This window comes from Peromyscus leucopus, chromosome 5, assembly GCF_004664715.2.
Source record: "Peromyscus leucopus breed LL Stock chromosome 5, UCI_PerLeu_2.1, whole genome shotgun sequence".
NCBI lineage: Eukaryota > Metazoa > Chordata > Mammalia > Rodentia > Cricetidae > Peromyscus > Peromyscus leucopus.
This window is the reverse complement of record NC_051067.1, coordinates 75,224,072-75,245,494: the sequence shown is the minus strand read 5'-3', so window position 1 is coordinate 75,245,494 and position 21,423 is coordinate 75,224,072. Positions and strand designations below refer to the sequence as shown.

General features: G+C 52.2%; 1 protein-coding gene across 1 annotated transcript in view; it reads right to left on the bottom strand.

Annotated features, from left to right (window-relative positions):
* Positions 1-21,423, bottom strand: part of Cacna1a (calcium voltage-gated channel subunit alpha1 A) — a 295,083-nt gene that overhangs the window by 261,620 nt on the left and 12,040 nt on the right. Inside the window, exon 2 of the mRNA XM_037206465.1 lies at positions 15,127-15,427. Coding sequence (XP_037062360.1) covers positions 15,127-15,392 — 266 coding nt within the window. The 5' untranslated portion in view covers positions 15,393-15,427. The remainder of the gene's footprint in view (positions 1-15,126; positions 15,428-21,423) is intronic.

Sequence of the window (21,423 nt, the reverse complement as noted above, 5' to 3'; positions counted from 1 at the left end):
GCTCACACTCTCACCAGCTGCTCTCTCTGTGCCAAGGAAGACCCCGAAGGGAGTGAGACCCACCAACAGCACTAAAATCCAAGTCGCTAGAACTTTCTGCGGGGAGCACAATAGTGTTGGGGTGTCCATGCCAGCCAAGTCATTAGCACGAGCAGGCTTCAAGCTGGGCCCAGGCAGACCTGTGTTCAACCCTAGCTCAGCAAGTGACTTGCAGGACTGATGGCGTTGCAGAGCCTCCAAATACGAAGTGAAATGCGGGAAGCTGGGCCACAGTTTGGGCAACTGCAAGAGACTAATGGCTATGAGTTTCCAAGGGCACAGATCTGGGGCCAGGCTTTCCGGATTTGAAATCGGCTTGCATCTTGTGTGACCTCAGACTAATTACTAAGCCTCTCTGTGTTTCCGTTTTCTTGTTTGCAAAATGGGTGCAACTTTAACACTCGGCATACACTGTTACGTTCACACTGACTCTTGGAAGGCATTTAGCAAACCTGCTACTCCGAAAAGCCCCCAGAGGACACCGTCGCCCACACCATGTATGTAAACGGTGCCTCTTGAAGTTGTCCAAAATAGCAAGGGAAGCCCATGGCTGTGTGGGAAAGGCTGCACTGGACACACAATCATCATTCCCTTTACCTCCTTAGAGCTGTGGAAAGAGCAGGATGCTGCCCATCTCAGGACGGGGGGGCAAGCCACAGCTACAGAACCACACGCCCAGGAGCTAGTGGAGCAAGGGTGTAAATCCCAACTCATGTCAGTGAGGGGCAGAGACAGCTCCCTCCTGGTCAGCCCAGGCTGCTTACAGTTGTCAGCAATTTGTCCATGGACGGGCAAGTGTGGGCGAATGAGATCCCAGAGGGCTTCCCGGGACTGTGGAAGGCATGTCTTCTAAGGAGATCATTCCCAAGTCGAGCGTGGTGGTTGTTTGTGATCCCAGCACCGGCGAAGCTAAGGAAGGAGGATGGCTGCAGGTTTGATTTGAGTGTCTTTAAGGTTATCCTGGGCTACAGAGTGAGACCCTATTTCCAAAAGAGAGAAAGAGAGAAGAGGAGGAAGGAATGTGAAGAGGCACCCTTGGAAGCTGGTCATGTTGTCATTCTTATTAGATGCGACCAAGGATACTGTCTCGATGGGTGGCAGGAGAAACCAGTCCAGAATAATCCATAAAGGAGGAGAACGAAGAGGGTGCTGGGGGGTTAGCGGGAACTTTGATTAGACTGCATCCCTTCCAGTTCTGAGAACCAACAAAAGCAAACAGCAGCCAGGTGTGGTGCCAGACACCTCTCACCCCAGCACTCCGGAGGCACAAGCATGAGGCTAGCCTTGGCTACATAGCCAAGCCTGTCTCAAAACAAAACAAAACAAACAGTGAGTATGGGGTTTCCTCCTGGGTCATAAAATGCCGTAAGTAAGAGCAGTGGGCAGTGCCTGCTGCACAGGCGTAAGAACCCGAGTTAGAGCCCCGGAGCCCACACAGCAAACAGCTGGGCGTGGAAGCACATGCTTGTGTCCGGCACCGGGAGCAGAGACAGGCAGATGCCCGAGCTCACTAGGAAGCCAGCCTAGCCTACCTGGCAAGCTCCAGGCTGACAAGAAGCCCTGCCTCAAAAATAAGGAACCTGAGGAACAGTAGCTGGGCCTCCACACACGTGTGCACACACATGCACACACGTCCACACACAAGAGAAAGGAGAAAGGAAGAAAGGGAAGGGGGAGGGAGGGAGGAGAGAGCAGAAGTCGTTGATTTATTCGGTGCCTCAATTTTCAATGTGAACTTGGGAGATGCTGGATGTGATAATGACTTTGACTCTCCCGATGGTGTGTGCCCAGATCAAAACACTACATCTCACTCTGCTTGACTATTTATCAATTCAAGTAAAGTTAAAACTGTTTTCACTGAATATCCGAGTGACTAATGAACAGCATGGCTTCCATCCTACCTAGAGTCACACAACTGTGACAGTCACTTAGCCCTACACATTTATGTTCTATATATGGGTATTTTGGCTGCGTGTAAGTCTGTGTACTACATGCATGCTTTGTGCCCACAGAGTCCAGCAGAGGGCATGGTCCTCTGGAACTTAAGTTACAGATGGTTGTGAGCCACCATGTGGGTGCTGGAAGCTCAACCCAGGTCTTCTACAGAGAAGTGCTCAGCCACTGAGCTCTCTCTCCAGACCCCTGTTTTATGTTTTTAATTATATGTGTTTCTGTTGGGGTACGCCATGTGAATTCAGTGCCCAAAGATGCCAAAGGCTCTCGAATATTATTAGGACCAACCTTAAAAATAGTCTTCCCAGGGGCCCAGAAGAGAGGCCACAAACGGTGAGACTTATTTTCAGGAAAAGAATCTAAGTACACCAAGCTCTTGGTCCATCTACTTTATTCCTCTGGGACAAAATCCTATCTACACAGCTTCAGTTCTGTTCTCGTGCCCAGTTCCTTTCCTGCCTGATTTCTCTCTACTTTTATCTGCGGTCCTCTCTAAGTTCTATCTTAATTCTCTCATCATAGTTCTGCCCTGTCTAGAGTCTTCTCATCTCATTCCTACTCACCTAGTACTTCCCCATCTGGCTCTTCCTCATCTTCCATCTCATCCTCCTAGTTCTCCAGTCAAAATCCTCAGAATCCTCTCCAAGCCTCTGAGGTTTACAGTTATATACCCATGCAATAGCAGTGCTCCAGCTAAAGTAAGGTCCTTCAGGCTTTCTTTTAAACCCAAAAGGTGGTAAAGGGGGAGGTTAACTGAGAACTAATGGCTGGTTAGTGTATCAAGAAGGGAATTTATGTGATCAATCTATATTCCTAGACGTGGTTAGGTAAGAAGTTAGGAGTCTATAATGTTAGTAAGGCTGTATAAGAAAGAAGGTCTCAGCTAAAATTGCACAAGAACTAAAGCTATCTGCCTGACCTAAGAGACAGGCGTCGTTTCTATAAGGGTGTTATCTTAGTTCAGGAGGTTGTTCGGCCTTGGATGCTTGATAGGTATTATAGATAAATACACTGTTAGGAGTTCTTGGAACCACACATAGCATACAAGAAAATCATTGTAGGAACCAGCTAATATATATATTATTCATATATTATATATATATTCAAAAGCTAAAATATCACCAAGACTTCTTAAGCCATGGCTTGACCTTTGGAAAAGTCCTTGACTTTTCCAAGTAGTAGCTTTTGTGACAGTAGCTGAATTCCATTACATTTTCCTACAGCCTGCAGCAAGAGGCCAAAGGTATCAGATCCCCTTGGGTCTGGAGTCAGTTGTGAGCTGCCTGACGTGGGTGCTGGGAACGGAATCTGGGTCCTCTGCAGATGCAGTGGACACTGTTTACCCTGAGCCCTCTCTCCAACTTGTTATAATTACATGTTTTAGTTTTGCAACAACTCTAGGATTTCACTTAACGTGATTACTTTCCTTCTGTCTGGTATGATCATCTAAAATCTATCCAGAGAAGCAGCCCTTGCCTTCCCTGAACTGTAGAGGACTCATGGCCCAAAACATGATCAGAATCATCCATAGCCTGGTGTGGATTCCACCTGCCCAGCCTTCTACTCCAGCTGCACCCTGTCACTTAAAGCTCAGTGTGTCTGGGATGAGGACACTTGGTGGGTCTGGGATGGGGACATTTAATGTGTCTGGGATGGAGACATGGGCAGATTTGGCATCATTTTCTGGAAAGGGGCTGAGCATCTGTGGCTAGGCCCCTCCCCTATGGATGCCCTCAGATGGCATGACTTCTAGAACATGGATTGTCTGAAAGCATCTGGGACCATCCAGGACCAGCAGGGGACCCGGATGGCTGGGGGAGCTTCCTCCCGAGTAAGCAATTGCTCTTTGCTAGTTTGGATGGAACTGCCTCAATATTTGAACATTTAGCTGGGCCAGTATGTGCTCACTGGATACACAGAGAGGAAATCACTGACTCCAAGGAGTAAGAACCAGAACCGGAGTCAAGCTGGAATGACTCTGCATTCACTTAGAAAGCACTGGTCATGCTTTGCTTTTGATGTGTTTGTGTTTATGTGTGTTTCCACACCAAAGTCAATTTGTAACTTCCACACTGCAAATGAAAGCAGGTGTGTCTCAGATGAGCATAAAGTAAGGAAGAGAGTGAGACACTGTAGTGTGGGTTAAAATGACCTGGGGATATCCCAGTAGTAGGACCCAGGTTCTTCCCATGCCAGTAAAGCTCCACCCCCCGGTTGCTGTATTGCTGAGTGAGCATGCTCCCAGTCCCTCACCGGGTGAATCTAGACAGAGGCTCTACCAGTTTCTATTCCAGTAGATGGCATCAGAGCAAAGACCAGCACAGAAGGAGCCAGACATACAAAGGACATTGCAGGCAGAGGGAACAGCAAGCCAGAAGGCCTTGAAGGCAAAAGCACTTAAGGCAGAAGCCAGGCATAATGACACCTGAGGTTCAGGGCTAGCCTGGGCTAAAGAGATGGCTCAGCTTTTGAAAGCATTAGCTACTATCCCAGAGGAACCCCACCTTGGTTCCAGTACCCAGTCAGGCTCATGACTGCCTGAAACTATAGCTCCAAGGAAATCTAATGCCTTTCTCTGGCTTCTGTAGGCATCTGAACATCTGAATGCGCTCTCTCTCTCTCTCTCTCTCTCTCTCTCTCACACACACACACACACACACACACACACACACACACAGACAAAATCATTTTTAGAAATAAGAGAAGATTCTGGCTGTAGCTTGATGGCAGAGAGCCTGGTTGTCACGTGCAGGGTCCTGAGTTCCATCCCCCCAAAGCATAGGAAACAAAACCCCAAACACATCAAAACATGAGGCGCAAAAGGCAGAGTGGTGGCGTCTGACCCAGGGCAGCAATGGTGAAAGCACGCCCAGAGACAGTCAGGGGTCCATCTGAGTGACGCCATCAGAAGAGCCTGCGGCGGCCAGAGTCACATGCGTCACCCCAACACAGGGAGACTGAGGCAGAGGGGTCGTGGATTCCAAGCCTGTCTGTGTAACACAGTCTGTGTCAACAGAAGCAGCAACAACCAAAAACAAGCCAACCAAACAAAAACACAGATCCCCTGTGTGCACAATCACCATCCAAAAAGTACGACAGGGACTTGGAAAAGGACTCAGGCGGTAAAGTCCACGCAAGCATGAGGGCCTGGGGACTCCGTCTTGGGGTCCTGAACTTTTCCCTTCACTCACAGCACTGGGATTTGAAGACAGGCAGATCCCTAGGGAGGGAGGGCCAGCCAGCCTCACTCATTAGCGAGCTCCAGGCCAATCAGAGACGCTGTCTCAAAACCTAAGTGAGGGGTGTTGAAAGCTTAGAATCATCCTGTGCTGGTGGTAAGAGGCGGGGAGGGACAGGCCAGCTCAAGCTCACAGACCCCGTGAGGAGGCAGGGATAGAGCTAGCTGTTGGGGACAGGAAACCCGAGGCACAACTGAATCCTACATCAAAGTCCTGTAAGATCAGAAGGGCGACTTCAGGGACATGTGCTCACAAGACACTTAGAGCCAGCAGCTAGCACGGAGAGCCTGCCAGACACTGTGGGAGGGGCAGGCACCCCAGAGCCTCTGCAGACCTTCCGCTGTGGTTTGAAGCCAAGGCCAGAATTCAAAGGACAAAAAGAGGGTCTCTCTGCCCTGCAAGCCAGCCAGCTGGACTGGAAAAGCAGAGCCCTGGGACCAGACCTATTTCTTTTTAATATCAACTAGGCTAGAATTGCTCAACCTGCCTTCCCTTAAAAAAAAAAAAAAAAAAAAAAAAGTGCTCTGATTCCAGCTCCTTTCTAAAGGTCAGGTTTCAGTTTGGTCAGGGTTCTTAACTTTTCCTTGTGGAGAGAGGGCCCTGAGACCCCGTCCTCTCTGCCTTGTGGTAGAGAGACCTGGCATGGAGTGCCTGTAAGCCTGTACCGTTAGAGAAGCCGTAGGCTGCAGACAGGAATCAGTGCGGAAAGTGTTCGCCTTCCAAGTGTGAGGACCTGAACTTCACCCCAGAACCCATGGAAAAAGCCAGGCTTCTTACACCCATTAACTTTAGCTCGAGGGAGGTAGAGTCAGAAAAATCCCTGGGGCTTGCTGACCAGCCAGCTTAGCCTAACTGAAGAGCCTCGGATCCCAGCAAGAGACTTTGTGTTCAAAACCAGAGCAGAAGCCAGCCATGGTGGCACACACCTTTCATCTCAACACTCAGGAGGTAGAAGCAGGGGGATCTCTGTGAGTTCCAGGCCAGCCTGGTCTACAGAGCGAGATCCAAGACAGCCAAGGCTACAGAGTGAGTTCCAGGTTAGTCAGGGCTACAGAGAGACCTTTGTTAACTAACAAACAAGAACAGTGGAGGGCTCCTGAAGAACGACACTTGTGACTGACCTCTGACCTCCCCACACATGCTTACATGTGTGCATATGCACCTGCACACACAAACGTGTGCGCACACAAACCTGTACACACCCCCGCACAAAAGGAAAAGTTTGCCCCCCAGAGCTATTGCTATCTCCACTTTACAGACAGGGAAACTGGGCCTCCCACTGTCAGGTCAGCAAGTCGTGGACCTGGGATTCAAACTCTGCACATGCTAGGCAAGAGCCCTGACGCTAAGCCACAGCCCCAATCCCTCCCAATCGATCTTTCAGATCATCCGTTTACTATTATTGTGTGTGGATGCTCTCACACCTGAGCCACAACATGCACACGGGGACCAGAAGGTAACTCTGCGGAACCGAGTGTTTCCTGGCGCATTTACGTGGGTTCCAGGAGTTGAACACAACTCTCCAGACTGCAGAAAGCCCCTCTACCCACTGGGTCGTCTTCCTGCAACCGATCTTTGTACATTTAAAAAGGACTGGCGTTTTGTGTGCGGATTGGTAACAGTCTGGTGAGAACTGGCGTTTTGAGGGCGCTGCCTCCAGTGTCTCAGAACCCTGCCCCCTACAGGCGGGAAGCAGAAAGAGGACGTCCAGGAGGTGCGGACGGGGATGGGGGGGAGGCGGCTAGATTTTAGGCTTCTAGGGCCAGCATCTGCTCAGCTTGTGGACCACAGCGCCATCTGGTGATCTGCCGCAGAACCTTCAGCTGGAAGCCGGCGGTTCTAACCCACCAGTCAGCAAACTCAGTTCCTAAAAGGCTCTAAAGGAAATGTCTTTCAGCCACGAGAGCCAGACAGACCGTTGCAAAGATAGTTCTTTCTTCTGTTGTGAGACAAAATTAGCCTCAAATGTTCCCAGAAGCAGGGAAGCCATGTCCCAGGAAAACACTAAGGAGAGGCCTGAGGAGATGCTCAGACAGTGAAGTATTTGTCATGCAAGCTTAAGGACCCGACTTCTATCCCCAGAACCCACGTAAAACGCCAGGTGTGATGTAATCCCAGCGCTGGGCTAAACCCACAAGGCGGAGTCAGCGCCTAGCTAAGAGGGGGCCCTGCACCCGTAACTCTATCAGAAGATAGGGCGCCCTCTTCTGGCCTCCTTGGGACACTGGACAAAAACCCTAAGGTTAACCTCCGGCTCAACACACACCTGCGCGCGTGTGTATGCACACCTGCCCGCCCTCATACGCACCTGCGCGCACACACAGAGTTTTATGTGTCTGACTGTGATTGTTCAGGAAACATCCATAAAGCTCATTAAAAAACGGAACTGGTGAGTGTGGGCCTAGAACAGTCACTAGATACAGCAATTTGAAGCTGATTGCGTAACAGCTGGTCCCCAGCTAGAGGAGCTATTGATGCACCTGGATCGTGGCAGCACTCACCCACTGATGAGTTGATGAACTGGTGAATCCAGGTTGAATTAATAGAGCCTGCTTGGAGGTAGCGGGCCACTGGAGGTAAAGTTTTCAAGTGCCCCAGGCCACTTCCTGGTTTGACTTGGACCTGAGATGTGCCCCAAAGGCCATTGCTGAAGCCCATGGGTGTTATTCCGAAGTAGTGGAACCTTGGAGGGATGGGGCCCAGTGGGAGAAAGTGAGGTCACAGGGGCCTGAACCCCAACAAGGATTTAGAATCCTGACCCCTCTCTCCTTCCAGCAGGCCTTGAGGTGAGATACTCTGCTCCACCACACACATGTCTCACCATAACACACAGCCCAGAAACTGGTCAGCATGGAATGCAACCTTGGAACTGTGAGCCTGCAGCTCCAGCTAGTAATTTCATTGGAAAATAGCTAAAAGAAAGGATTTCACATATTCTCACCCCATAATATATCGAAAGGGATGGCTATGATAACTGGCCCACTTCCCTCCTTCTCAGTGAGCTCAAGGAGATGCAGCTTCCAAGTGTGACTCTCATGGATACCACAGACTTCACTAGAGAGTGCAAGTCGGCACTTGCCCTTTCTTGAGGGGCTGGGATGGAGCCTCAGGGGAGCTAGGCAAGTACTCTACCACTCCTATACCCAGTCCATCAATGTAACTTTAAGAAAAGGGGGGGCTGGAGAGATGGCTCAGTGGTTAAGAGCACTGGCTGCTCTTCCAGAGGACCTGGAGTCAATTTCCACCACCCACATGGCAGCTCAGAACCATCGGTGACTCTAGTCCCGGGGACTCTGAGGCCCTCCTTTGGCCTCCAAGGGTTTTGAATGCACATGGCGCACAGACATGCACATAAAATAAAATATTTAAAAAGGTTTTTAAAAATTGGTCAATGCTTGAAAAAAAGCTCATAGATATGGAAGGCCAATAATTTTCAAGATTCTATTTCTGTTCTAGTTTCATGTAAAACTAAGAAATCAGTGAAGTAGGTGGAGCTTGGGGGGCTGTGTATATAATCCCAGCACTCTGGGGGCTGAGATAGGAAGATCAAAGGCTCGAGATCAGCCTGGGCTACGCAGTGAGACTCTGACAAAGTGAGGAAGACGGGAGGATAGAGTCGGGCATGGTGGTGCACGTGTGCAGTCCCAGCACTGTGGGTCCTGAGCAGGAGAGCCACTCTGAGTGCCAGAGCAGCCTGGGCTGCAGGCTGAGACCCTGTCTCAAAAAGGGAGGGAGGGAGGAGGGAGGGAGGGAGGGAGGGAGGAGAGGGAGGGAGGGAGGGAGGGAGGCTCTGAACTCTACAATCCTTAGGGTAACTGACCCTAAGCCCCTTGGCTCTGCCGAATCCCCATTCTGTCTCACTGTGCTCTGTCTGTCTTACTGTTCTGTCTGTCTGTCTCACTGTGCTGTCTGTCTGTCTGTCTCACCATGCTGTCTTACTCTGCTTCACTCTCAGGTCCTTTTCCAGCACCTGCTGGTGCCCGTCACAGCCTCGATGTCGGGGGGACCAGTGGTGGAAAGAAAGCTAAGCATCCCTGCAGGACAGTAGAGGCAGGACCAAGACATGAGACGGTCAGGGTGACGCCCTGCTTGAGCCTGTGGAAATGGGCTGATCCCGGGACAGGACGCTTGAAGAGACGTTTCCTCGGCAAGCAGAAAGGACCACTGAGAGAATACTCCATCCATCCTGAGATGCAGCAAAACAGCACCGTCTACCTTGATTGCTAGCAAAGGGTGGCCAGAACTGACAATCTCAGGAAGACATTGTCCAGGGACTCCTCAGGTGGCTAACCTTGCTCCTTGGGCGAAGTGGGGGGCTCCAGCCACAGGACCACAGAAGCAGCTCAGATAACCCAGGACACACACTGTAGGACCCATGGGGCTGTCTTTCTCCTCCTCTCCCCTCCCCTCCCCTAATCTCCTCTCTCTTCTTCCCTTCCTCTCTCCCCTCCCCTCCTCTTCTTTCTGTCTCCCTCATTCCCTTCTTGCCTTTTCTCTCCCCTCCTTTCTTTAAAAAAATTGATTTTATTTGTGCACACATGCATATATGCTAGTGTATGCATGTGTGTGTACATATGCTTGTGTATGTGTGTGTGTGCACAAGTGTGTGTGTGTGTGTGCATACACATATGTGTGTACTGATGCCTGTGGGGACCAGAAGAGGGTGTCAGATCTCTTGGAGCTGGCGTTACAGGCCTTTATGAGCCCCCTGAGGGGGATGCTGATTTCTGAACCCCTGTCCTTGTGATTGGGAAGCAACTGTTCTTAACCACTGAGCCATCTCTCCAGCCTGCCTCCACCCTTTACCTCTTTTCTTTTAGGGGAAGGTTTGGTTTTACTAGTTTAGTTTTGTTTTGTTTGAGACAGGGTTTCACTCAGCCCAGAGGCCTTCAACTTTCTGTGTGGCCGAGGGTGACCTTGAAGCCCGGCCTCTGCACCAACTGTGCTGGGATCACAGGTCTGCATCACCTCACTTGGGTTTCAGTGGTGCTGGGGTGGAGCCCAGGACCTGGTGCTTCACTACGGAGACACAGGGCCTGTCTTTGTTTTGTCTTGTTTGTTTTTCCTTCTCTGAAACAGGCTGGCCTGAAGTTCGCTGTGTACTTGAAGATGCTCTTGAGTGCCTGGTCCTCCCATCTCAACTCCCGGGTGTCGGGACGGCAGGAGTGTGCTGCCATGCCCAGCAGAAGAGCATAGGAAGCAGGGCGGAGAGAGGGCCTACACAACAGAAAAGATCAGCAAAACCCCCATTCCTAGCAACTCCGCCTCATAATGTAAACTCCAAAGAACCAAGAGCAGGGCCTCGGAGGGACGTTTGCAGACGCATGCTTAGTGTGGCGTCGTGCACAGAAGGGAGGCAGCACAAGTTCCCATTGGCAGAAGGACAAGTAAACAAACCGTGGTCTGGAGATGCAATGGAACACTATTCAGCTGTCAAAAGGAAAGATGGGCTGGCAGGATGGCGCAGCTGGCCAATGCTTGCTTTGTGAGCATGAGGACCAACTTTGATCCCCAGAATCTATGCAAAACCAATCCCAGCACTGGGGAGGTAGAGACTATGGGCTCCCTGAGGCTTCCTGGCTGGCCAGTCTAGATTACTTGTCAAGTTCCAGATCAGAGAAAAACACCTGAGGTTGACCTTTGACTCTCTCTCTCTCTCTCTCTCTCTCTCTCTCTCTCTCTCTCACACACACACACACACACACACACACACACACACACACACACGCACACACAAACCTCCATATCCATACACAAAGGAAGGGAATTTTATCCAGGCCTGGTGCACACACCTGTAATCCTGGCACTCGGAGGCAGAGGCAGGAAGTTCAGGAGTTCAAGGCCAGAGTAGTGGGGAAGGACAGGGGAAAAGGAAAGGAGGGGAAGGGAGGGGAGGGGAGGGGAGGGGAGGGGAGGGGAGAGGAAGGGAGGGAGGGGAGGGGAGGGGAAGGGAGGGGAGGGAGGGAGGGGAAAAGGAAAGGAGGGGAAGGGAGGGGAGGGGAAAGCAAGTAAGGATGTCCTGATGTGGCTGTTCATAGCACAGACTGAGCCAGCTGGAGACTGGGCTGCTCAGACACTCCATTCCCAGGAGTCCCTAGGTCAACAGCCGCATGGGGACAGGGCCGACTTCAGCCCGGAGGGCAACAAGCTCTGGGGGAAAGGTGACGATGTGGAGTCCTTGCCTGTTCAGCAGTGTACTCTGTGTCCTGCTCCATTACAAAAGCAGAATCAACAAACAATCATAACACAGAGCCCCCTCGCTCCGAGAGATCAGAGTTTTGAAAAAAGGAGAGAGAACCAGGAAAGCCGAAGGTCGGGCAGCCACAAGAGCCGTGAGCATTGCGACTGATGTGGTCAGTGTGATAGCACTGAAAAAAAAAAAAAAAAAAAAAAAAGATTGTTGCTTTAGAGAGGGAGACTGGGGTTTATAAAGCCAGTGAAGGGCTGAGATTTGCTCAAAAAATCCTCGAAAACTAAGACAGAGAAGTGTGGCTTTGTGGCAGGAACCTGGAGATTCTAGCAACTATTGAATGTGATCATGGACTTGTGGGGTTGAGTAACTTCTAGAATGTGTACAGAATGAAAACACTTATACAGAGCAGCAACCTAAGGGAAAGTAAACCCCACGGCAGGGGGATAGCTGCAGAAGAACTTAGAGCCAGTGTCTTGTTCCAGTTACCATAAGAGCAGCGCCCACACTGTGTCCAGTGAAGAGCAGAGGGATGGATAGGGTACCACCCACACTGTGCCCAGTGAGGAGCAGAGGGGTGGATAGGGTACCACCCACACTGTGCCCAGTGAGGAGCAGAGGGATGGATAGGGCACCGCCCACACTGTGCCCAGTGAAGAGCAGAGGGATGGATAGGGCACCGCCCACACTGTGCCCAGTGAGGAGCAGACAGGGATGGATTGATGCCTGTATACTGGCTTTCAGTCTGCTTTCTCCATTTTATACCATTTGGGGTCCCATGAAGAATCAAGAAAGGGTACCACCTGTTATGGGCCACAAAGCCAACATAATCCCCCAGAGGCCCTTCTCCTGGTGCCTTTGGATTCTGTCAAGTTGATAGTTAACACTAACCCTCACAGGTCAGCCTGGGATCCTCAAGTTCTGGCAAAGACCAGAGGTCCACAAGTGTGGCACCAGCCTGTACTGTACACACATCAAGATTCACCTCCAGCCATAACTCAGCACTCAGGAAGCAGACACAAGTGTAGTGGTCTGTAAGTTTGAGGCCAGTCTGGTCTACCTAGCAGGTTCTGGGCCAGGCAGGGCTACATAGAATGACCCTGTCTCAAAAAAAAAAAAAAAAAAAAAAAAAAAAAAAAAAAAAAAAAAAGCAAACAAGATGTCTTGAAAATATGATTTCAAAATATTATATATTTTTATTGATGTCTCCCTTTTCATTTTATATTTATATAATGATAAGTTTTAGCAGAACATATGTATAAATAAAAGTAAGTACGACAGGGGTATGTCAAAAATTGTCTTCATGACAGGGATAAAAAGGTGTAGCAGAAGAACACCTAATTATAATCCCCTAGTGAGGGGCTGGGAGTGTGGCTCAGTGGTAGAGCCCCTGCCTAGATCCCCCAGTGAGGGGCTGGGGTGTGGCTCAGAGGTAGAGCCCCTGCCTAGAATACCCCAGTGAGGGGCTGGGGTATGGCTCAGAGGTAGAGCCCCTGCCTAGAATACCCCAGTGAGGGGCTGGGGTGTGGCTCAGAGGTAGAGCCCCTGCCTAGAATACCCCAGTGAGGGGCTGGGGTGCGGCTTAGTGATAAAGCTCCTGTCTGGAATGCCACCGTGGGTCGGGTACAGGAGATCAACAGTAAAGCCTACCAGCCAGACTGTGGCAAACACGCAGAACGGGCTCACACTGGGCTGTCTGAAGCCCAGGCCAGGGCAGAGCCTCCACGGGGAGGTCGGAAGAGCTGGGCCCTGGGTCAGGCTCACCGCAGCTGTGTGAGCATTCACTCCCATCACTACAGGAATCCTTTTCCTGTCAGTTCTTTAAGCCAAGGGCTCAGCAGGTTAAGGCACTTGCTTCTAAACCTCAGTCCAATCCCCAGAAGCCACACGGTGGAAGAAAAGAACCATCTCCAGCAAGGTGCCCCTCTGACCCTCACATGTGTGCCATGGCCCACCCCTCTCCATATGCGTACAAAGTAAATTAAAACGTAGGCCGGGCGGTGGTGGCATGTGCCTTTAATCCCAGCACTCGGGAGGCAGAGCCAGGCGGATCTCTGTGAGTTCGAGGCCAGCCTGGGCTACCAAGTGAGTCCCAGGAAAGGCGCAAAGCTACACAGAGAAACCCTGTCTCGAAAAATAAAAAAATAAATAAATAAATAAATAAAAAATAAAACGTAATAAAATACTAAAAACACAAAACAAAAACCCAACACTTTCCTGCCCCCCCCCCAACAAAGAAAACAAAAACTCCTTGCAGCAAGTCTGCAGGAATAGTCAAATAGTCTCATTGATTCTGAGAAAACCAAGCAAAGGAGAGCGTGAGTGGGGGGGGGGGGGCTGAGGGGGAAGGAGGGGGGAGCAGTCCTGGAGAGGCACCGGCCAGGCTCTTAGGAAAGGATGGATGGAAAGGATGAATGGACGGGTGGGTGGGTGGATTGAGGACAGCCTGGACTGAACAGTGGTGTGTGGGTGGACGAGGGAGAGGAAAGTACATGGGAAGATACATGGATGGGACAACTGAGGCATGGGTAGACAATGCTGAGTGAGCAGGTGGACACATGGACGGAAGAAAGAGGGTTAATCACGGAGCACGGGAACATCAAAGAAGTCGGTTTGTTGCCGCCTGCAGGTGCTCAGACCTGCCACCAGGTGTCGCCATAATCTCAAGAACCGCCTCAGAGCCCGCATCAGGCCGTCCCTCAGCCAAAGTTACGCTCCCAGCCAGCCCACCGCACAAGGTCAGACCCTCCTTGCGTTTGTTCATGTCCATCAGCCCCCACTGGCTTCACCCACTACCCCAGCCTCCAGCAGCAACAGAAGAAAACAGTGAGAGCCACAGAAAAGCAGGCCGGCCACACGCTGAGCCTCTCTGGGACAGGCGATGTGTGGAGACCGGGGGACCCCTTCAGGCCTGAGCTGACTCCTGGCTTTGCCAGCATCGGCTGCTCTCGCTGTTACTGCTGGTCACACCACAGCCATCGTTATCAGCCCAGGAACCCCACCCCAGCTTTGCACCGTTGGGGAAACAAAAATGTTCTTACTAAGCCCTAGCAGTCCACCTGGAAAAGCACTGGCACAGGGGTGGGTGGCCGTGGAGCATTTCCACAGAGCGCTTGGCATCGAATATCTCAGCGTGGCAGGCTTCCCCAACTGCTGTGGAACTGGGGAAGAGGTTTTAGGTCCCAAGCACCAGGTAGCTGCCCTCCTCACACACCACCCCCCCCTCACCCCCCCCCCCCCCACCCCCCCCCGTCACAGACCCACTTAGGGGATGGCAAACCAAGTCAGGACGCCACCGCATTCTCCCAACCCCAGCTAGCCCCCAACTCTGCCTTCAGCACAAGCGTGTATCCCTGGCTCTGGAACCCGCAGTGAGAGCCGATGCAAGGGGGTCCTTCTAGAAGGCAGCATTTCTCAGCCTTTCCCCACCACACCCCCAGGAAAGCATTTGCCCACTCTGCCAGGCTTTCTGGCTGCACTGCGCACAGGGGACCTGGGTCCTTCACAAAGCTGGCTCAGAGAACTCAAGGCAACGCTTAGGCAGAGTGTTGATCCACTCTCAAGGGAGAAGCTTGAGTCTTCAGTGACCCCACAGCTCATCAGCACGTTCTGCACCCTGAAGCTTGCCGGCTTGACTCGGCCTGACCCACGACCCTCCCCACCCCACCCCCGCGCGCGCGCGCAGCCTGCTCCGCGCATACTCACTCCCATTCTTTCCTTCTGGCCTGAGGGGTGCTGTGCATTTTGTGCGCCTGGTGGGCCAAGATGACATCCCGGTGGTCCACCACGCCACCACGCCGTTTCAGCGTTGGCCCCTCGAGGCTGCCACTCATCTGCTGTGTCCACGAGACGTGCAGGGGCCTGGGTGAGCCTGCCAGAGTGTAGCCCGCACCTGGGCGCCTTGGGCGGTGCAGGACATCGTGGCTGAGTGTGGGCAACATGGGGTCAGAGCCCCAGGAGGCCCTCGGCATCCATGGGCCTCGCTCAGAAATCCCAGGAGAGGAAACTGGAGGGAGAAAGCAAACAGGGAGAGCCGAGTGAGAGAAGCCAACAGGGAAGCCAGGGCCACGCGAGCAGGTGTGGACAGCAGAGGCCACTCCACCCTGCGCCCGGAAGTTCAGCACCCCAGGCCCGGCTTCAAGGATTGAGTATTCCCTTGGCAACTGGGGGGCAGGAAAGACACTTCTAGCAGTTGCCGGGCAACACAGGCCACGGGTTGAAAGGGCGCAAGGGTGTGGCTGATGCTGAGCAATAGGCCCGCCTGGCTCCAGATGCCAGCCAGACTGGGGTGGGTGGGGTAGGGGTGCTTTCCTGCATCTAGATACTCTCTTCTGCGGAGTGGACCCTCTCGAGCCCCGACTCTCTGTGCTCTGGGTCCGTGTCCAGTGAACACCAGACACCTGATGGCAAGTTCAAGTTCAAATGTCCTAGGCTAGACGTCTAGTCCTCCTCTGCTTCCTGTGTGCTATAGAGAGCACAGGGAGCCCGTTTGTTAGTTAGTTTTTTTTTTTGTGTGTGTGTGTGTGTGTCTCATTTTTAAAAAAATTTGTTGTCTTTGTATGTTCATGTGTATGCAGTGTACATGGCACACGGGCATGTGTGCATGCATGTGGAAGCCTGAGGTCTGTCCACCTTAGGCATCTTTCTGCAGGGGTCATCCACCCTAGTTTTTGTGGCAAGGTCTCTCACTGGCCTGAAGGTGAGTTGGCTAGGCTGGCCAGCCAGTGACACCACCCCCACCCCCACCCCACCCCCCAACCCCCCACCCTACCCACCACCCACCCCTGCTACCAAGCAGTGTGACTCTAGCGTGGCCCACCATGCCTGGCCTCAGGTCCTAACCCACTGAACTCTCCCCCAGCCCTGTATTTTTTCTTACTGTTGTTATTTAAATGTATTTATGTATTTATTTGGTGTATGTGTGTGGGTGAGCCACACATGGTCCATTTGTGCAGGTCAGAGGACAACCGTGGAAATCAGTTCTCCCCATCCATCACTGGGTTCCAGAAAATCAATTCAAGCTACCAGACCTTTACCCACGGAGCCATCCTGTACATGTGTACATTTCAGTGTTTATTATTTTCATGAGCATGAGTGTTTTCCCATGCAGTCTGTGCACGCGTGTACAATGCCCTTCAGGGTAAGAAGACAGTGTTGGATGCCCTGAAATTGGAGTTACAGCCAACTGTTAACTGTGTGGGTGCTGTGTGAACTCCGGTCCTCTGCAGGATCAGCCAGTGCCTTTAGCCACAGCCCCCACATTGCTGTTTTCTGAGGCAGAGTCTCACCATGCTGCCAAGGCTGGGCTGGAACTCACAACCCTCCACCTTAGCTGGACAGTGAGGGCTTGGATGTGTGCAGCACCAGGTCAGCTCTCCCATCTGGTTACTCATTCTTTCACTTTTTTATTTGTTTGCAGTATCGGGGGGTCAGGACTCCTGCACACCAGGCAAGCGCTCCGCCCCCAGCTCTTTTTAACTTTTTATTTTGCCAAGATGGCCGCAGAACTTACTCTTGTAGCCCAGGCTAGCCCCAAACTGGTGAGCCTCCTGCCTCAGCCTCTTGAGTAGCTGGAATGGCAGACGGGCCTTTGCTGTCAGGCCCGACCTTTTTATTTGACTCTTAAAATGACACACAGTCTCACACATTTTGGGGCACGAGGCGGGGCTCTGACATCGTACACACCCGGTGTCCTTCACTGCAGGAGGTAGCACACTGGCCATCTGTTAAAGTCACCATTTCTTGAGCTGAAACATCCCGGCCCTCCCCTCCCGCTGCTTGAGGAGCACAGCTCAAGACTGGGGAGGGTGAAAGAAAGGTGCCTCACACTTGCAGGCCAACCCGCAGGGGGCTGAGGCAGGAGAATGGAGGGTTTGATGGCAGTCTGGGAGGCACAAAGGCTCGTTCTGAAAACACATGTCCTTTTCTTTGCAACTGTAGTTCAGCCTCTGTTTGGAAAGAGGGAAGTGATGGACTCTCCTGCTCCCACACACATCAGTTGGATTCTCAAAACCAGAGGAACCCAGAGCCTTGGCATCTTTGCCCTCACTCATTTATTCACTCAACAAACACCGAGTGAGCATGTGTGTGTGACTGGCTCTGTGCTGGGTGCTGGGGATGTGGCCATGGATAAGCAGATACGTGTCCCTTCCCATGCAGAGAAGACATCCGAGAGAAGGGGGGACAGATGGGGGGCAGATGAGTGTATGGAGAGAAGCCTCGGGGACGGAGTGTACCCGGGCTGCGGTCCACTGGCACCCAGGACCCCAGAGACCCCCAAATCCTAGAGAGGCTAGGTCCCCTGAGGGAAAAACATGGAGAACAGAGAACAGGGAGTATACAGACTCCAGAGTCTCTCTAGGTGACCTGGACACAGTGGGGACGTGTGAGTGTGACCTGGACACAGTGGGGATGTGTGAGTGTGACCTGGGACACAGTGGGGACGTGTGAGTGTGACTTGGACACAGTAAGGATGTGTGAGTGTGACCTGGGACACAGCAGGATGTGTGAGTGTGACCTGGACACAGTGGGATGTGTGAGTGTGACCTGGACACAGTGGGGATGTGTGAGTGTGACCTGGGACACAGTGGGGTGTGTGAGTGTGACCTGGACACAGTGGGGGTGTGAGTGTGACTGGACACAGTGGGGATGTGTGAGTGTGACCTGGACACAGTGGGGATGTGTGAGTGTGACCTGGACACAGTGGGGATGTGTGAGTGTGACCTGGACACAGTGGGGATGTGTGAGTGTGACCTGGACACAGTGGGGATGTGTGAGTGTGACCTGGACACAGTGGGGATGTGTGAGTGTGACCTGGACACAGTGGGATGTGTGAGTGTGACCTGGACACAGTGGGGATGTGTGAGTGTGACCTGGACACAGTGGGGATGTGTGAGTGTGACCTGGGACACAGCGGGATGTGTGAGTGTGACCTGGACACAGTGGGGATGTGTGAGTGTGACCTGGGACACAGCGGGATGTGTGAGTGTGACCTGGACACAGGGGGGGGGGGGGGGGGGGGGGGGGGGGGGGGGGGGGGGGGGGGGGGGGGGGACACGGGGATGTGTGAGTGTGACCTGGGACACAGGGGTGTGTGGTGTGATGGGGGGGATGTGTGAGTGTGACCTGGGACACAGTGGGGATGTGTGAGTGTGACCTGGACACAGTGGGGATGTGTGAGTGTGACCTGGGACACAGTGGGGATGTGTGAGTGTGACCTGGACACAGCGGGATGTGTGAGTGTGACCTGGACACAGTGGGATGTGTGAGTGTGACCTGGACACAGTGGGGGTGGGGGGGGGGGGGGGGGGGGGGGGGGGGGGGGGGGGGGGGGGGGGGGGGGGGATGTGTGAGTGTGACCTGGACACAGCGGGATGTGTGAGTGTGACCTGGGACACAGTGGAGATGTGTGAGTGTGACCTGGGACCAGCGGGATGGGGGGGGGGGGGATGTGTGAGTGTGACCTGGGACACAGTGGGGATGTGTGAGTGTGACCTGGGACACAGTGGGGATGTGTGAGTGTGACCTGGGACACAGTGGGATGTGTGAGTGTGACTGACAAGGGGATGTGTGAGTGTGACCTGGACACAGTGGGATGTGTGAGTGTGACCTGGACACAGTGGGATGTGTGAGTGTGGTTCACCACTGTTGTTTGGGAATAAGGACAAGAACAATCCGAGGTGTGTGTTCAGTACAAACGCACTGTGGAGATCCAGAGCTTCCTCCATCCAGGAGCCACTGTGTGCCCCGGCCTGCGTGGAAGCTGCTGGCCCTTTGTGGGGCACACATGGGCTGCAAAGAGGGTGCCAGAGAAATTCAGATAAACAGAGCTTAAGCTTTAAGGTGTTTACACAGAGAGTGGATACGAATGGTGAGAAAGAAAGTGAGCTCAAGTTATTTATGCTAAGATAAGAAACTAAAAAACAGGAGATGGTGTCAGGACATAAACAACTTGTAAATAGGGTGCCCTTTAAAATGATTGGTTTGTTCCTTCACCCCCTCCTAGGGTTCTGAGGTTTTCTGGTGTAAAAGAAGCTTACTGCCCATCAATAAACGAGTTCTTGCTTGACTTGACTTCCCGCTGTGTCTCCGGGTAAGAGGGAGGCTGGGAAACGGGCGAGCTGCGCACACTTACCTTTCCTTGGTTCCAGGCCACCTCTTCATAGGTGACCTAAGTTCCCGGTGGGGCAGGTCCCCACAGCCCTTATACATAGTGACTGGAGTGCAGAGTCCCAGTGGACAGGGGAGGCTGTTGTTTGAGACACAATCTCACCCTCTTGCCCAGGCTGGCCTCCTGCCTGCAGGGATCCTCCTGGGTGCTAGGATTACAAAAGTGTGCTAATTTTGCTGGCTTTATGTGGGGCTAGGGGCTGAGCATGCCTTGTGTATACTAGGCAAGCACTAAACCAAATTGAACTACATCCTCCGCTCATGAATTACCTATTTAAAAAGCCCCTTCTCCAAATGCAGCCACGTTTGAAGGTATTTAGGATTAGACTTGAATATAATAATTTCAGACAGCACTCAATTTAGCCTTTACAAAGAGTTGACAGAATGTGTTGCATAAGCCATGTGTTAAATGAAGCCCAGAGAAGGTCGCTATGGAGGTAACCACCAAGCAGGAACCTGAAGGTGATGCAGGAATCATGCAGGTATTTGAATGACAGGCTTTCTGACCACCCAGAACAGCATGTGCAAAGGCCCCGAGACAGGACCGTGTGGGGCTTGCTCAAAGACCAAGCAGGAGACCCGTGAGAATGTGGCTGAGTAAAGAGGGAAGCAGAGGGCATGAGAGCGGAAGATGACGAGCAGATCCCTCAGGGCGTCGTGGACCACAGGGAAGACTTCTCTTAGTTCTCAGAGTGATGTGGTCTGTGCTGTTTGGAATCTACCCCTTTCTTGTGGCGTCTTTTCAAGCCCACCTGAGATTCTCAGAACCAGTCGGAAACTTGGCATGCATGAACACAATTAGGAAGCTTCTCGAACAACACAAGTGAGTCCGGCCGGCGTCTGTGCGTGTTCGTACAAATGCAGAGAGTGAGGCAGCCCCGATTGCCAGGCCCGCTCCTTGCCGTTCCTGGGCTTAGGCTTCATCACACTAGCATGACCAGTGCAGGAGCCCTCCAGTCTCTTCTCAGATCCTGGACCCCGCGGGGTCTAATAGCGCCTTCCTGCCTGTGCCTTCACGCTTCACTCCCTAGCCCCTGCAACCTCATTCTAAACTGGAAGCGTCTCTGAAGGCTTTTGTGTTTGAGCCAAAACACTTTCCCACTGTCCGGGACAAAAAAAAAAAAAAAAAAAAAAAAGTACTATTCCTCTACTGACCAGAAGCTATTTACAGACATGTAACTGAGCATGCGAGGTGGGGACGTGGATCTGTCCCTCTGACCGATGCTATGATGTTGCAGTCCGTTGGCAGGATTGTCCGTCCCTCCTAATTAACCTTTCTGCACCCACACAAAAGGAAGACTCTCACAGACGTAGTGTGCTGTGGATTATTTATCTATTCCTAAACTAAAACCGAGAAGACCATGAGCTGGGGGCGTGGCTTAGCCGCAGAGGGCCCGCTAGAATCCCCAGTGAGGGGCTAGAGACATGGCTCAGAGGTAGGGCCTTGCCTAGCATGTGCAAGGTTCCAGTTCCAGCAAACAGGGAAGGGGAAAGAGCAGACAGGATAAATAGGACATTCTTCAGTTTTCCTAGGAACAAGTACGCTCTAGAGAAGTCACCAAGCCCTCACTTGGCATCTGGACCCTTCTTCAGGAGGAAAGAGACATGGTGTAGCCGGAAGGTCATCCACCTATCTTTACCCAGATCATAACAACTGGCTTTAGGCCCTGTATGCTTTCAGCTTCCGAGCTGAAGAATCAACACAGGACATGATATAAATGCTGTCCCTCGTGTCCCCGGGAGTTTGCTTCCAGAACCCATGTGATGGAATGACAGGCACTCAAGTCCTTCCTACACAGCCCTCTTAGCCTGCACACAGCCGCATTCTGATGT